The sequence below is a fragment of the Pan paniscus genome, chromosome X (assembly GCF_029289425.2).
Source record: "Pan paniscus chromosome X, NHGRI_mPanPan1-v2.0_pri, whole genome shotgun sequence".
In the NCBI taxonomy this organism is placed as follows: Eukaryota; Metazoa; Chordata; class Mammalia; order Primates; family Hominidae; genus Pan; species Pan paniscus.
Window position 1 is genome coordinate 77,576,133 of NC_073272.2, and position 18,417 is coordinate 77,594,549.

General features: G+C 36.5%; 1 protein-coding gene across 4 annotated transcripts in view; it reads left to right on the forward strand.

Moving 5' to 3' along the window:
• ATP7A (ATPase copper transporting alpha) overlaps nt 1-18,417 on the forward strand; it is a 137,706-nt gene that overhangs the window by 83,345 nt on the left and 35,944 nt on the right. For 3 of the 4 annotated variants that reach the window (XM_008978125.5, XM_003824407.5, XM_063601824.1), the window contains 6 exons: nt 2,479-2,685; nt 7,061-7,224; nt 13,096-13,257; nt 15,174-15,250; nt 15,447-15,672; nt 16,874-17,107. In XM_008978125.5, the coding sequence (XP_008976373.1) occupies nt 2,479-2,685; nt 7,061-7,224; nt 13,096-13,257; nt 15,174-15,250; nt 15,447-15,672; nt 16,874-17,107 (1,070 nt within the window). The remainder of the gene's footprint in view (nt 1-2,478; nt 2,686-7,060; nt 7,225-13,095; nt 13,258-15,173; nt 15,251-15,446; nt 15,673-16,873; nt 17,108-18,417) is intronic. The other variant, XM_055106355.1, reaches the window with a different exon arrangement.

Genomic DNA, 18,417 nt, shown 5'->3' on the forward strand with positions numbered 1-18,417 from the left:
AGTGCTGGGATTACAGGCGTGAGCCACCGCGCCCAGCCGTGACTTTTTATTTTTAACTAATTTCAAGCTTACAAAAAAACTGCAAGAAATAGTAGAGAATTCCTGTTTACCAATTTCATGCAGGTTCCACAGTTAATATTTTACATCGTTTATCATTCTCTCTTAATAGATAGATATACATTTATATATATGTATATACACACACACATACATACATTTTTTTTCTGAGCTATTTGAGAGTAAGCTGCAGACATGATGTTTATGATTATTTTAAAGCCATTTTTAGATTATTTATGTATTCTTCACACTACACCAGAGGCTGAACTTCACATCGGTTTTGAGTATCAGACTGGAAATTCTTTCTTGAAATATTTGGAATCATTTGTAGTTGTTGCCTCAAGTGCAGGAAAATCAACTTTCCTTTGAATTTATTTAAAAGTTTAAGTAGTGTTGTTACAGCCTGTAGAAAAATTAAAATTAAAATTAAAAAATTAAAATTCATTGTGACCTTTTAACACCCTTACTGTCTCTGTGGAGGATGAAGAAGGCTTTGCTCTTTTGCTTGCCACACTCACAGAGCTAAAGGATACAATTTTATGGATCTTTGTTTAGAGGTCATGCTAAGGTAGCTAAAAGGGACTACCTCTTATGACTTATTTTAATATAATACTGTATTTCCAGAGTGTGAAAATTACAGATGGTATTCCAGGTTACCTCTGGTACCTAAAATAACAAAATTGCTCTGGAACAACAGGTAAAGTGATGAACAGAAAAAACTTTTTTTTCATTGTCCAAGCTCATAATTAAGTCTCAATAGTAATTATGAGAGAATGAAGGAACCTTCTGGTTGGATTAAAATGGTGGTTTTATTCAAAACCAAAGCGATTTTTTTTTTGGCTACTCAGCCTCCTTTTTGTTTTTCTTTGGTTTTTAAAAAAGCATAACAGCAGTACTATTTGGTAAATTTCACAGTCTGTGTTCTAAATAATGTTCTCACAATCTGAATCAGTATCTTTCTGAAGTGATTCAATTAAGACCAGAGACAGGCTAATTAAGGAACACTTTACTATTCAAAGTGTCCTTTGCTGGAATCATCCAAAACCCAAACCTCAGTGTCATGTGGTGTTCTCATGTGACAGACTTGTACACATACCTCCTGAATCTAAAATAAAAGTTGAAATTATTTTTTTAAAGTGTCCTTTGCTATACTCAGACCTAGGCTGGCAGCACTGCCATCAACTCAGAGCTTGGTGGAAATGCAGAATCTCAGACCCTACCTTAGATGTATTGAGTCAGAACCTGCATTTTAACAAGCTCCCCCAGGTGATTGTGTATGCATTCAGATTTAAGAGGCATTAATATACTTATTTGAGAAGTCTACATTATTCTGTAGGGAAGTGGTCAGGCTTTTGTTAAAGTTTCTTCCAAACTTGCTCATCTTCAACATCCTGAAAACCAGCTCTTCTGTGCAGGGGTTCCTTTGTCTGCTAGCTAAATAGACATGAGCTGGTATTTTGTCCAAGGACAAGAATGAACAAATTAGATAGGCTAGTGGAAATTTGCTCTTTTCTTCCTTTTCTCTACAGGGGAGGAGAAAATCTTTGGCTTTTTTTTTTCAGGTGCAGGGATGTGTTAGAATAATTTCTCCTTTCTTGGGAGGTAACTAATACTGCAGTGGATAAACTAAAACAAAATAGCAGAATTTCAGAGACTTCAGGGGAGCTTCTGGGATGATATGAGCTTCCACAGTCCATAAAGATTCTCTGAATACTCCATTGTGCAAAATAGACTTTTTGCTGACTTATTCCTTGCCTATTCTTCCACTGTCCACAGACATATTAAAATTTAAAAATATTATATATGTATGTTAAAAATTCAAACAATATAGAAGTATAGATAGAGGAAATTTATTCATCTGTCTGTCATTCTATTCCTGCCTTAACCCTATTCCCCAGAAGTAGCCACTGTTAATAGTTTGGTATGTAACCCCCCGCCCCCCCCAGCTTTCTTATGCATGTTCTCATCTATGCATACACTAAAATTAAAAAAAAAAAAAATCAGCACACTGCAATGCTGTTTTGCAAATTGCTTTTTGTTCCACTTAATATACTGTGAATTGCTTTGATGCCAGTATGCCAATCATCAACATGATGGTAAAATTTCATTATAAAAATAAGAACTATCCATTAACAAACTACTCTGTCTCTCAGATTGGGAGTAGAGATAATGGCTAGAAGAAAAAAAGTTTTGTTTATTCAGGTAGCTCAGATTTTCCTGGGAATTGGGATGGGAAGTATTGAAATTGGAAGTCACTGCGGAGGAAAGTGTAGAGATAACTTAATGCTAACGGATAGTAGGAACTTGCTCGTTTTAAAGGAATAGATTGTCAGTGCCTGGAGGTATGGATTGTGATGCGAGGCAAGGATGCAGTTGAATGATCAATACTGCAAATGAAAAGAATCTTTCCCTTTCTACCAGACACGAATGAGCCGTTGGTAGTAATAGCTCAGCCTTCATCGGAAATGCCGCTTTTGACTTCAACTAATGAATTTTATACTAAAGGGATGACACCAGTTCAAGACAAGGAGGAAGGAAAGAATTCATCTAAGTGTTACATACAGGTCACTGGCATGACTTGCGCTTCCTGTGTAGCAAACATTGAACGGAATTTAAGGCGGGAAGAAGGTGAGACACTCTTGAAGCTTGTTATTTTATGTGCTAGTTTGGGAGCTCCATCTTTTTTGTTCTCTTACATGTTTTGTAACTATGTTTATGATTCTTGGTAAGGCCTCATAAAGATTTTCAGTAATGTGTGGGACAACCCCGATGTCCTGGAAGCCTTAGTGTTTTGTTGCCTTAGATAAAGTTCCTCTCTTGTTTACCTCATGATCACATTTGTATATCTATGAAATTCGTTAAAAAAATAGCAGAAAGAAATACACGAGATTACTATTTTTTATAGATCAATCATGGTTGTGTTGGATTTTAAGGAACATAATTTTTTTTTTTTTTGAGACCAAGTCTTGCTCTGTCGCCCAGGCTGGAGTGGAGTGGCGCGATCTCGCCTCACTGCAACCTCTGCCTCCTGGGTTCAAGCGATCCTTCTGCCTCAGCCTCCCAAGTAGATGGGACTACAGGCGTGCACCACCACGCCCAGCTAATTTTTGTATTTTTAGTAGAGATGGGGTTTCACCATGTTGGCCAGGCTGATCTCAAACTCCTGGCATCAGGTGATCCACCCACCTTGGCCTCCCAAAGTGCCAGGATTACAGGCGTGAGCCACCACACACGGCCCATAAATTTTCTTCTAAAGCTATGCCTAAAACTGACAAATAGAATATTTAAGAATTTCATTATTACTATACCCAGACCAAGCACCAGACCAAAAACAAGTTTGTTTAGAATTATATTGTTCTCTTTGCTTGTGGTAAAAATGTTCACAAGTTACTTAATATTGTATACAAGTGTTAATTTTAGGTTACAAAATCTTAGAAAATGTATACCACAGTTTTTTAAATTCAGTCACACTCAGATGTTTTAGCTTATTAATTTGCACTCATATTTATAGACTTCCCAGTATAGCACAGTAGATTTGTTAACCATAAAGATATGTGATGATGGCCAGGCACGGTGACTCACACCTGTAATCCCAGCACATTGGGAGGCCGAGGTGGGCGGATCGCCTGAGGTCAGGAGTTCAAGACCAGCCGGGCCAACATGGTGAAACCCCATCTCTACTAAAAATACAAAAATTAGCTGGGTGTAGTGGTGCATGCCTGGAGTCCCAGCTACTTGGGAGGCTGAGGCAGGAGAATCTCTTGAACCTGAAAGGCGGAGGTTGCAGTGAGCTGAGATCGTGCCAGCCACTGCACTCCAGCCTGTGCAACAGGGCAAGACTCCATCTCAAAAAAAAAAAAAAAAGATATGTGATGAGGTTTCATGAGATCAAAGTCACAGATTTGGTACTTTGGCTGCCCTAGCCCTAGGTGTCTTAATGATACATATGGTTAGTCACAGAGCTAAATAAAGAAGTATGGACTAGTATAAGCTTATCCCCACCATTGAGAAAATTACTCAAAATGTATGTAGTAATCACCTCACCTCATATATTAAGGGCAGAACATTATTATAATAAAATGTATGGTATACGGAGTCATCTTCAGTTCAATATTACCTTGTCTGCATTCTATGATTTCTGCTTCAGTTTAGCCTCCATTATTTCTAACTGGAATGCGCTCAAGGCTAAAGCTTCTATTATTCTTTTTTAGATTAATTAAAAAAGAAAAGGAGGGAGGTTGCCAAGCAAATGAAAATGAAAAGAAGCATTCAAGGTTTCTATTTAATTTAAGAACCAACTATTTTGGGGCAATTCAGAAATAGCTTTCTTCATGAGACAAGCAATGCCTATGCCAGTTACAATTTTTTTTAAGTCTGTTAAGCTGATTTTTCCAATTACTTCCATATTATCCCCTTTACAACCTCTTAGCCCAGTTAGAAATAACTTTAGCCTAGCTGGAGTCACTACATTCATTTTGTTTTTAACTAAGTAGCATTGGTCTTCTCTCAGTTTAGTCTGCAACATACATATATATTTATATATATTTTATAATATATGTTATATATAAATATATAAATGTATATTAATATAATATATAAATATATATGTAATTTATATTTTGAGACAAATCGCACTCTGTTGCCCAGGCTGGAGTGCAGTAGGACCATCTCAGCTCACTGCAGCGTCTACCTCCTGGGTTCAAGCGATTTTCCTGCCTTAGCCTCCCTAGTAGCTGGGACTACAGGTGTGTGCCACCATGCCTGGCTAATTTTTGTATTTTTAGTAGAGACAGAGTTTCACCATGTTGGCCAGGCTGGTCTTGAACTCCTGACCTCAAGTGATCCACCCACCTGAGCCTCCCAAAGTGCTAGGATTACAGGCATGGGCCACCACACCTGGCCCTGCATTATATTTTTAAAAAATGAACAGAAAGAGTTCTTATTATAGTTTGAAGAGTTTTTTTAAATTATCTGCAATTTACAAAAGTATTGAACTTATGTTTTTCACATTTGAAAAATCAAATTTTCCCTTCTATTTCTGTTTGCCCATAGATTACATTCAGCTGAAGCAAAAAGATTTTTTCCTACTTTCTCTATACCTTTCCCATATTACTGACACTTTCCCATTAACTGATCACCTGAATTGTTTGATACCAACAAAGCCCAAAATGTAAGCACTTTATATAGAAAAATTAGATTATATTAGGTATTTTTTCTTTTTTTCACTGTGTATACGTTTATCTACTTTTTTAATTTTTAATTTTTGTGAGTATATAATAGGTATATATATTTATAGGTTACCTGAGATGTTTTGATACAAACATGCAATGCATAATAATCACATCATGGAAAATGGGGTATCCATCTCTTCAAGCATTTATCCTTTGTGTTATAAACAATTCAATTATATTCTGTTACTTTTAAATGTACAATTAAATTATGATTGACTATAGTCACACTGTTGTGCCATCAAATACTAGGTCCTATTCATTCTTTTTATTTGTACCCATTAACCATCCCCACTTCCCCTTACAACCCCCACTATCCTGTTTACTTATTTAAAGCTATTAAATTAATATTTAATCATTTTTTCTTTTTTTATCAAACCTCAGACTTGACCTATGGACTGTTGATCCCCATTCCCTGTCAGGTAGCCATCAAATGCCACAGAATCCTAGAAAGAGCTTCTATTTTTGCTATGTAGAATTAATTTTCTTCCTGGCAATGACAGCAATAGCTGGCCTAGAAAAGTGGAATGGTTGTTAAAAAAAAAAAGGTCTGCACTAGTGAACAGCATGACTGCCATAAAATGAACTCCTTTTTTTGGTTAACAAGTTGCGTGGGACTTTTTTTCTAGGAATAAGAGCTTTTTAGATTACTGTGTGCCAGACACTAAAACCTGATAATTTAAATAAATGACTATTATTTGATAATATTATAATGTGTATGTTGGTATATTATTGGATTCTTTGCTACAATTATGATTTCATAAGTGCATGAGTTCCTTTCTCTATTTTTTTTTTTTTTGAGACAGGATCCTACTCTGTCACACATGGTGCATTGCAGTGGCATGAACACTGCTTACTGCAGCCTCCACCTCCCAGGCTCAAGTGATCTTCCCACCTCAGCTTCCTGAGTAACTGAGACCACAGGCATGCACCACCATGCCCAGCTAATTTTTGTATTTTTTTTTTTTTTTTTGTAGAGACAGGGTTTTGCCATATTGCCCAGGCTGGTGTCGAACTCCTGGACTCAAGCGATCCGCCCTCCTCGGCCTCCCGAAGTTCTGGGATTGCAGGCATGAGCCGTCATGCCCAGCCGAGTCCCTTTCTCTAGTACTCTGTCTTATTAATTTCTAAAAATGCTTTATATTTACAAGATACAGTCTCAAGCAATTTCAATTCATAGGCCTAATTTGCATCCAAGTCAAACAAAAAACTGTTGAACTAGTAAACAGTTATAAGACAATTGTAAAAATGTGAATACTGCCTGGATATTTGATGATATTGAATAATTATTTTAGGTGTGAAAATGGTATTATGGTTTTTAAAAAAGAGTCTATTTTTTAGAGATACATATTTAAATATTTACACATGAAATGATGTGATGTCTGGGACTTGCTTCAGCATAATCCAGGTAGAGAGCAGCGAGTGGAGGGTGTAGGAATGTATATGAAATAAGATTAGCCAAGTATTATGAAGCAAGGTGATAGGTACGTCAGGTTTATTATGTTCTTATACACACACACACACACACACACACACACACACACACATAATTGAAAATTTCCGTAATAAAAAGTTTAAGAAAAATCAGGCTATGTTTTGGAATAGTTCTAATTGTTTGGGGTCAAGACTGGTATAAAAGTTAAATTTCTCCAGATTCAAATCCTTTCATACTTAAGAGAAATCCTTTCATACTTGATAATACTAAAAAGTAATTATAACATTACTCTTTTCAAAAAGAATGTTATCTGTATTGTTTTTCTTATCAATGCTCTTAGGAATATATTCTATACTTGTGGCCCTGATGGCTGGCAAGGCAGAAGTAAGGTATAATCCTGCTGTTATACAACCCCCAATGATAGCAGAGTTCATCCGAGAACTTGGATTTGGAGCCACTGTGATAGAAAATGCTGATGAAGGAGATGGTGTTTTGGAACTTGTTGTAAGTAAGATTTTTTGTGTGATTAATAAAACTTCCAGAAAAAAAACTTGGTAAGGTTCAGAGAAGAGTTGTGAAGATAATTAAAGGTGGGGAAAATATGATGAAAATTAAGGAAACTGGAAAATGGAAGGATAAGGTATGATCTAATGGTACTCTTCAAGCATGGAATTTAAAAAGATAATTGTCGTATCTCTATTAACCAAAAAAGAATTGGGTATGAATGAGTAAATGAAAATTAACATTTAAAATATAATATGATTCCTATCTAGTAGCATGTAATTGAATAAATTCCAGTGCATTAAAGACTCAAATTTTATAAAGTCATAAAACCTGTGTAAGGCATATTGGTTTAAAGTGATCACTTTCTCCAACCCAGCAAATCAGCTGCTAGGATTCTTTCCTGTGGGAATATGATCATATAGGGCTGGGCATGGTGGCTCACACCTGTATATCCCAGCACTTTGGGAGGCTGAGGTGGGTGGATTACTTGAGGTCAGGAGTTCGAGACCAGCCCAGCCAACATGGTGAAACCCCATCTCTATGAAAAATACAAAAATTAGCCAGGTGTGATGGTGTGCTCCTGTAGTCCCAGCTACTTGGGAGGCTGAGGCATGAGAATCACTTAAACCCAGGCGGCGGAGGTTGCAGTGAGCTGAGATCACACCACTGCACTCCAGCCTGGGTGACAGAATGAGACTTTGTTTTTTTAAAAAAAGGAATGTGAACATTCATAAGATTATATTTATTATATAATTTTAAGAGCAAAAATTTAGAACCAATCTATATTAAATGTCCTTTAATAGGGAATGTTTAAATAAATTTTGTATAGACATATTATAGAATACAATACAGATGTTAAAAGAGTAAAATAGATCAATATTAACTGACAAGTAAAGATTTCCAGGACGTATTATTTACTTAAGCAAAACAAGTTGCAGTGTAATACTTATGGCATAATCTCATTTAGTAAAAAATGCAAAACTACATGTATGTGTACTTACATATGTATATAAACACCTAGAGAAAGGACTAGTATATACACATGATTAACAGTGTTTATCTCAGGAAGAGAGCGGGATTGAGGGAGAAGATCAAAGAGAAACTTGCATCTTTTCAACATTGAAATTTTTACAGCTAGAATGTATTTAAATTTATTTGTATAACTTAAAAAATTAAAACAAAAAATTAATCTTGTACCAAAATAAGTTCCAGTTTAAGCAAAAATTCAAATGTAGGCTGGGTGTGGTGGCTCACGCCTGTAATCTCAGCATTTTGGGAGGCTGAGGTGGGAGGATCACTTGAGCCCAGGAGTTCACGACCAGCCCAGGCAACAGGTGAAACCCTGCCTCTACAAAAAGTAAAAATTTAGGCCAGTCATGGTGGCTCACGCCTGTAATCCCAGCACTTTGGGAGGCCAAGGTGGGTAGATCACTTGAGGTCAGGAGTTCAAGACCAGCCTGACCAACATGGTGAAACCCCGTGTCTACTAAAAATACAAAAATTAGCTGGGTGTGGTGGCATGCACCTGTAATCCCAGCTACTCGGGAGGCTGAGGCATGAGAATTGTTTGAACCTGGGAGGCAGAGGTTGCACTGAGCCAAGATTGCGCCACTGCACTCTAGCCTGGGCGACACAGTGAGATTCCATCTCAAAAAATAAAAAAATAAAAATAAAAATAAAAAATTTAAAAAGTAAATATTTAGCCAGGTGTGGTGGTGTGCATCTGTAGTCCCAGCTACTTGGGAGGCTGAGGTGGGAGGATTGCTTGAGCCTGGGAGGTTGAGGCTGCAGTGAGCTGTGTTCATGCCACTGCATTCCAGCCTAGGTGACAGAGTGAGACCTTGCCTGCCTCCCAAAATTGAATGTAAACAATGAAACCATGAAATTACTAGAAGAAATATTTGGAGCATTTTTTTTCAATATTATGAAACTTCCGGACATACAGAAAAGTCAGAAGAATTGTACAGTAGATATCCTATATACACCAGCTAGATTCTACAATTAATACTTTACTATATTTGCTTTATCATACATCAATCCATCAATACATCACTGAAATAATTTTAGACTCACAAGGAAGTAAAAAAAAGTACAGAAAATTTCCATGTAGCCTTCATCTAGCTTTTCCCAATGATAACATCTAATTCATTTCTAAAACAATATTGGAGGCTGGGTGCGGTGGCTCATGCCTGTAATCCCAGCACTTTGGGAGGCTGAGGTGGGTGGATCACCTGAAGTCAGGAGTTCAAGACCACCCTCGCCAACATGGTGAAACCCCGTCTCTACTAAAAATACAAAAAATTAGCCGGGCGTGGTGGCACGTGCCTGTAATCCCAGATACTCGGGAAGCTGAGGCAGGAGAATCGCTTGAACCCGGGAGGTGGAGGTTGCAGTGAGCCAAGATCACGCCATTGCACTCCAACCTGGGCAACAACAGTGAAACTCCATCTCAAAAAAAAAAAAAAAAAAAAAAGAAAAAGAAAAAAAAGAAGAAAAAAACAATATTGGAGTAGGAAGCGTTTTTCTAAAATATGATACAAAACCAATAAAAGAAAAGATTAATAGATTGATGAATTCAGATACCTAAACATTTCTTCTTGGGAGGAAAACACCAAATGGAAAGTCAAAAGGCAATTAAAATAATTATAATTCATATCATAGATGAAGGTTAATTTTTTCATATACAAAGAACTTTTATACCTCAATAAGACAAGCGTCAGCACCCCAAAATTTCTTTTCTATGATAAAGGATATGAACTGACAGTTCACAGAAAAGCAAAAACAATACTTCTTAAACATGAAAAGATGTTCAACTTCATTCGTAATGAGTAAAGCAAATTAAAATGGCACTGAAATACCATTTTCACTTATTGGATTGGTAAAGTTAACAATTTTGTTAACACTGTGTTTCTGATCTCTCATGTATTGCTGGTGGTGTGTACATTGATACAAGATGCCAACAGAGGAATTTGGCAATATCTGTCAAAGGTGAAATTGCACATAGCCTTTGCCTCAGAAGTTCCACTTGTAGGAATTTATCCAACAGACATTTTTGCATATGTATGAAATGACATGTATGCAAAGATGTTCATTATACTATTGTTTACAATAGCAAAATATGAGGAAAAACTAAATTTCAGTCATTAGGGACTAAAATTATGATACATTCATATCATGGGATACTGAGTAGCTATTAAAAACAATGAAAAAGAATGAGTAGGTTTTTATATGTTTTTAAGGATTAAAAAATAATAGCTTTTTTGAAATACCATAAAACTCACCTTTTTAAAGTGTACAACCCAGTGGTTTTTAGTATATTCACAGACTTGTGCAACTATCACCACTATCTGATTTCAAAACATTTTCATCCCCGTTAAAATAAAACTCATTAGTAGTCATTCTTTAGTCCTAATCTCTTACCTGTACTGGTTCTACTCTCTCTACCCTAGGCAACCACTAATCTACTTTGTATTTGTATAGATTTGCCTATTCTGGACATTTCATATAAATGGAATAATATAATATGTGGTCCTTTGTAACCGGCTTCTTTTATTTACCATAGTGTATTCATGGTTGATCCATGTTGTAGCATGTATCATTACTGCATTCCTTTTTATTGCCAAATAATATTCCAATGTATGAATATACTACATTTTGTTGATTTAGTCATCAGTTGATGGAAAATTGGGTTGTTTCCACTTTATTAATATTGCTGCTATTATAAATAATGCTGCTATGAACATTCATATACAAGTTTTTGTGTGAACTTATGTTTTTAATTCCCTTGGGGATATACCTAGAAGTGGAATTACTAAGTCATCTAGTAACTCTATATTTAACCTTTTAAGGGACTGCCAGACTGTTTTCTAAAGCAGCTGTACCATTTCATATCCCCACCAACATTGTATTGATGTTCCAATTGTTCCATATGCATGTCAACACTTGCTATTACCTTTTTATTATAGCTATCCCAGTGGAAGTGAACTGGTATCTCATTTTGGTTTTGATTTGCATTTCCCTGATGACTAATAATGTTGAGTATCTTTTCTTGTGCTTATTGGCCTTTCATAAATGTTCTTTGGAGAAACAATTTGAATTTTTACCTTTTTTTTTTTTGAGACGGAGTCTCGCTCTGTCACCCAGGCTGGAGCGCAGTGACGCGATCTTGGCTCACTGCAAGCCCCGCCTCCCGGGTTCACACCATTCTCCTGCCTCAGCCTACCGAGTAGCTGGGACTACAGGCGCCCGCCACCACGCCCGGCTAATTTTTTGTATTTGTAGTAGAGATGGGGTTTTACTGTGTTAGCCAGGATGGTCTCGATCTCCTGACCTCGTGATCCGCCCACCTCGGCCTCCCAAAGTGCTGGGATTACAGGCGTGAGCCACCGCGCCCGACCATTTTTGCCCATTTTAAATTGGATTGTTTGTCTTTTTATTACTGAGTTGTAAGAATTCTTTATATATTCTAGATACAAGTCCCTTATCTGATATATGATTTTCAAATATTTTCTCCCATTCTGGTATTGCCTCTTCCTTGGCGGTGTTGTTTAGAGCACAGAAGTTTTCTGGGTACAGCATAGGTGCATGTGCCTGTATTTATGAGGTATATGAGACGTTTTGATACAGGCATGCAATGAGTAACAAACACATCATATAACATAGGGTATCCATCCCCTCAAGCATTTATACTTTGTGTTACAGATAATCCATTTATACTCTTTTAGTTATTTTTAAATGTATGATTAAGTTATTATTGACTATAGTCATCCTGTTCTGCTATGAAATACTATGTCTTATTCATTCTATTTTTTGTACTTCATCTTGTTTTCTTGAATAAATGCTTCCTAGATTGCTGCAAGCTTTTGTTTGATTTCCAGATTTCTGGAAAAAGATGGTTCTTACAATTTCTGCCAGTTTTCTCATTGCTTTTACAGAGGAGAGAATTTTAGAGGTCTTACTGCACCATTTGCACTGATATACCTTCAGCAGATATTCTTGAATAAATCCTTCTTAATTTGTGGTATGCCCTTTGGTCAATTTCCAGAGTATTTCAATGGCTGTTTTTTGATACTTTTGTCAGTTTTATCATTGCTTTTTGAGGAAAGGATTTGCTGAGCTCCTCACGCAGTCATTCTAGAAGTCATGCCCATCCATTTTATAATTTAACGCCCAGCTAAACTATAACCCCACTCAAGATATAGGGAAAGATACATTTTTAGACATACAAAGTCAAAACACTTTTGCCATCCATTAATTTCACTGAAAGCTATACTAGTGATTATATACTTCAGCAGGATGAAAAAAAAATCCAGCGGGAAGCAAGACTGGATACAAGAAACAATAATAAATGTCAAATCCTCTATCACTGAGTAGTAGTGACAGGAATTTGGAGACTTTTAATGAGATCCTCTTCTATCTGGGACCATATATTTGTTCAATGTGGTATAAAAATGGTATCCTAATGATCATATCTAAAGCATACTAGTAGTGCAATTAAGATCTTGTGTGGCAATCCCATGAGTCCTTTTAGTAAAAAGTGGTAACTCGGGCTGGGCATGGTGGATCACTTGAGGTCAGGAGTTCGAGACCAGCCTGGCCAACATGGTGAAACCCCCTGTCTCTACAAAAAAGACAAAAAATTAGCCAGGCATGGTAGAACATGCCTGTAACCCCAGCTACTTGAGAGGCTGAGGCAGAAGAATCACTTGAACCTGGAAGGCGGAGGTTGCAGTGAGCCGAGATCGCACCACTGCATTCCAGCCTGGGCGACAGAGCGAGAGACTCTGTCTCAAAAAAAAAAAAAAAGTGATAACTCATGTTTAATGGTGGAAAAAGTATATTCCTGAAGAACAAATGCTTTGTCTTTAACAGGTGAGGGGAATGACGTGTGCCTCCTGCGTACATAAAATAGAGTCTAGTCTCACAAAACACAGAGGGATCCTATACTGCTCCGTGGCCCTGGCAACCAACAAAGCACATATTAAATATGACCCAGAAATTATTGGTCCTAGAGATATTATCCATACAATTGAAGTAAGTGCCAAGAATTTATGTTTCTGTGTTCTTACCTATTTAATCAGCACTCCCGTGAATCATTTCTGGTTTGCATCAGATAGAGGCAATGAAAAAAAAATCTAACTCCTTTGAACACTTCAAACAAGATCTGTCTCAAAATTTAATGTAAACGTGTCTGCATTTTTTTTTTGGTCTTTTTCAGGAAAAGTTAGGCAAAGGTACATTTACACTATTAATCAGGAGCAAACAAGTTAGAACCACAAAACACTTAAAATATTTAGAAAATGGGAATAAAGTATAATTTGTTATAAATAAGATTCATATTAGTTACTAAGAAAGTGAAGGATCCTGCTTAATGGCTTTTTGTTTGTTAGGTCAAAACAAAAGACCTATTTTTAAGTTAAAGTAAGAAATTTAAAAGACTAAACCCAGCTGGACATAGTGGCTCATGCCTATAATCTCAGCATTTTGAGAGGCCTAGAGGGCACAATCACTTGAGGCCAGGAGTTCAAGACCATCCTGGGCAATGTAGCGAGACCCTGTCTCTGCAACAAAAATTAAAATAATTAGCCAGGTGTGGCGCCACGCACCCATAGTATTAATCACACAAGAAGCAGAGGTAGGAGGATTGCTTAAGTCCAGGAGTTGAAGGTTACCGTGAGAGAGACCTTGTCTCTAAAACAAACAAACAAACAAACAAACACAATCCTTTCCTTGTGACAGATTCATCCTGTGTTCTTCAATAAATCTTAAGTGTTAATACATGTGAATGTATTTTAAAAGTTTCAGTATGCTGTAGAATTGGTGTTCAAGTGATTTAAAGCATTTTATTAGTTCAGTTAAGATCCTATTAGTATAGATGACATTATCATTACCATTTTTGTGAAACTAGTTTTACTGAGTACCTGCTATGTGCCAGTTACCAAGATTGCAAAGCTTCAACCCTTAATTCCCACAGCAATGTGGTCATATTCATTTTGGAGGTGAGGAAACCCAGGTTAAGAGAAGTTAAGTTACTTATCCAAAGTCACATAGCTAATAACTGTCATAACTGGGATTTGAGCCTAATTACTCTGACTCCAAAAGCTCATGCTTGTTCTATTCACTGTGCACTGCCAACAAATGTAAGATGGCAGCATTTCCCCTAGCAGTTGGAAATGTAATGTGTATTACTATCTATGGTCAGATAAGTCTTGCTTAGGGGTAGTTTCCTTTTTATACTTTGTTTTATTGGGGAAAATGATTTTTGTTCATGTTCTTTTTCTGATAAAACAAGACTAAATACTGCATATGCAAGGCCTTGAATAATATGTTTAGTATGGTGCTAGCTTTTTTTTTTTTTTTTTTTTTTTTTTGGAGACAGAGTCTTACTCTGTCGCCTGGGCTGGAGTGCAGTGGTGCGATCTCAGCTCACTGCAACCTCCGCCTCCTGGGTTCAAGCGATTCTCCTGTCTCAGCTTCCCGAGCAGCTGGGATTACAGGCACCTGCCACTATTTCCAGCTACTTTTTTGTATTTTTAGTAGAGATGGGGTTTCACCGTGTTGGCCAGACCGCTCTCGAACTCCTGACTTTGTGATTTGCCCGCCTTGGCCTCCCAAAGTGCTGGGATTACAGGCATGAGCCACCGTGCCCGGCCTGGTGCTAGCTTTTATGGCCTATTAATGAGAACCTCTACTGAGGACAGTTGTACTTGAGTTAAACTCTTATATATAGGATACATATTAACTAGCATTAAGGAAATATTTATTTGTTTGATGAAAGATTGGAAACAAATGCAATCAAGAGCAGGAAGCACATCTTCATCTTTGTATTCCCCAGAGTGACTTGCCCTCAGTAATTGAACTGTTCTTAATGACAATACCATGGCTTAGAATTTCTCTATACAATATTTATATGTTCAGTGAAATAATTTTTTTCTCATGAATTTCCTTAGAGCTTAGGTTTTGAAGCTTCTTTGGTCAAGAAGGATCGGTCAGCAAGTCACTTAGATCATAAACGAGAAATAAGACAGTAAGTACTTTGGAGTGTCAGTAAAAAACAGATTTTGACTACTTATTACAAATTTTTTTTTGCATGTCAGTTTTTATAATATCATCCTTATACTGGATGAAATGGTCACAATGTATATCTCTCTGTAGTACGTAGAATCTTTACCCATTAGCTATTTATGACCATGATTTTTCTTTTTTTATTTTTTCCATATAAGATGGAGACGGTCTTTTCTTGTGAGTCTGTTTTTCTGTATTCCTGTAATGGGGCTGATGATATATATGATGGTTATGGACCACCACTTTGCAACTCTTCATCATAATCAAAACATGAGTAAAGAAGAAATGATCAACCTTCATTCTTCTATGTTCCTGGAGCGCCAGATTCTTCCAGGATTGTCTGTTATGAATTTGCTGTCCTTTTTATTGTGTGTACCTGTACAGGCAAGTGAATTGTTAGCAAATATATTTGTTAATAATAAAAAATAAGCAAAATTTGGCAGGCAAGGTTTATTTTCAGCTACAAAACTGATGTTAGCTAGAAGTCTGATCATTTTATGCCATATGCTTTACAAAAATAATCTTCAACTGGGTAGTTATTTAAGTAGATAATAGTTGCCATTTAACCCCTAAGAAAGAGTTCAAGTTTTTTGGGTTTGGTATTTATATCTGCTACTGTATATAACTTTATTTTATTTTTAAATTTTTATTTATCTTTTTTTTTTTTTTTAGAGATGGGGTTTTGCTCTGTCACCCAGGCTGGAATGCAGTGGTGTAAGCACAGCTCACTGTGGTCTTGAACTCCTGGGCTCAAGCATTCCTTCTGCTTCAGCATTCTGAGTAGCTGGGACTTCCAGGCACTAGCCACTGCACCCAGCTCAATGACTTTATTTTTGTTATTTCTTCCTGGCACTTCAGTTCATTACTTTCTGTATGTTTTAAACTCTTTTTTCGAGATAAACTTTTACTTTGGAATAGAATACTTCTATCAAATAAATCTTTTCCTTTATCTGATCCTTATAAAAGGCAATAATGATTTTAAAAAACATCTTAGTTTCTCTGTTTTAATGAAATAAGCTTTCCAGTTATATTTACCAACAAAAACGGCCAACAGATTTCGTAGCTTGTGATATACCAGTTAGTTTGAGTTTTGGAAAGATGGGTGAGTTTTATACAAAAAAATCCTTGAGAAAATGTAATTCCTTTCTTAGTTCTTGTTTTTGCTAGCCTCAGAAAGAAAAATCTGCTTGGTGTGATGGCTCATGCCTGTAATCCCAGCTACTTGGGAGGCTGAGGCAGGAGGATTGCTTGAGGCCAGGAGTTTGAGACCAGCCTGGGCAACATATCAAGACTGTCTCTTAAAAAAAAAAAAAAAAAGGAAGAAATATCTGATTTTCCTTGTATTATGGAATATCCATTGGATCATAGATGATAGCCCCACAGGCTTGTGCAACAATTTGAATACCTCCCTCTGCATGTACATCTATTGAAATACAAACACGATTGTTTTGGCTTAATCTCCCTTTAGTGTTTATGGATTAGCTAAAAGCCAAAGAAAGTGACTATTGATACTTTAAGTTATTGAGATATATATGTGAATTTCAGCATTTTTTAAAATTCAATGATTATCATTCCTATATTGCAGTTTTTCGGAGGCTGGTACTTCTACATTCAGGCTTATAAAGCACTGAAGCATAAGACAGCAAATATGGACGTACTGATTGTGCTGGCAACCACCATTGCATTTGCCTACTCTTTGATTATTCTTCTAGTTGCAATGTATGAGAGAGCCAAAGTGAACCCTATTACTTTCTTTGACACACCCCCTATGCTGTTTGTGTTTATTGCACTAGGCCGATGGCTGGAACATATAGCAAAGGTAAAGTAAGAAAGGGTGACATTTGTTAAAATGTTGGGTGGATAAATGACCTTAGTATTTTTTAGGCCAATCATTGGAAATACATGCTTTTATGTAGTTAACCATTTACTGAAAGACGTATTTTCATTTTGGCAATATTTTAAGTTAAATATCAGTTTAGAAGATTTACCAAATATGGAATTAATACTGTAGATAGTACAGTATGTCTGTTTATTTTAAGAGAGAGAGACAAATGAGAAATACTTATCACTTATTTACTTACATTATTAATTGAAAAATTGACATGACCACATGGTTTTAAATAATGATAGAAAAAATTCACCCATATTCCCTTGCTATAATGTAAATCATTTTCTAATTCCATTCTACATACCTTTCTACTTAACAGAGTTGCAAATGTAGTATTCATACTACTTTGTACCCTTAACACTATAAAGTTTTTCACCATTTTTGCAGTCTAGATTATTATCTAATATTTCTGACTAAGTCTGTCACATCAGTTTGCTTTAATTTAATAAACCATTCAGGTGTTTTTCACCATTAGATTGTTTCTAACTTTTTATTTTTAGATAATCCTGCATTGAACATACTCATGTCTAATAGTCATTTCCATTGAGCTAATATCTTAGAAGACATTACAAAGGATGTGTTTACTGGGTTAAAGGGCATAAATATTTCTCTGGTTCATGGTACAAGTTGTAACAGTTTTTGCCAGCAGGGGTATGTCAGTGAAGTATTTTTACTACAACTTCACCAGCATTGCATCCCCCCCCAAATTCTTTCTAAGTTAATAGACATTAAATGGTATTACAGGGTAACTTTAGTTTGTGTTTCTTCCATTAATGGTGGGGATAAACATTTTTTCATCATCGGATGTTTATATTTCCTTTTGAATGATTTGCCTATATATGTCCTTTGCCTGTGTGTTTATTGGGTTCATGTTTTTCTTATTAATTTATATAATTTCTTCATAAATTATACCTAATAATACTTTTAAAAATATTTTGTGTACTTTTAGGCTGGGCGCGGTGGCTCATGCCTGTAATCCCAGCACTTTGGGAGGCCGAGGTGGGTGGATCACGAGGTCAGGAGTTTGAGACCGGCCTGGCCAACATGGTGAACCCCATCTCTACTAAAAATACAAAAATTAGCCAGGCATGGTGGCGCGCGTCTGTAATCCCAGCTACTCGGGAGGCTGAGGCAGGAGAATTGCTTGAACCCAGGAGGCAGGGGTTGCAGTGAGCCGAGATCATGCTACTGCACTCCAGCCTGGGTAACAGAGTGAGACTCTGTCTCAAAATAAATAAATA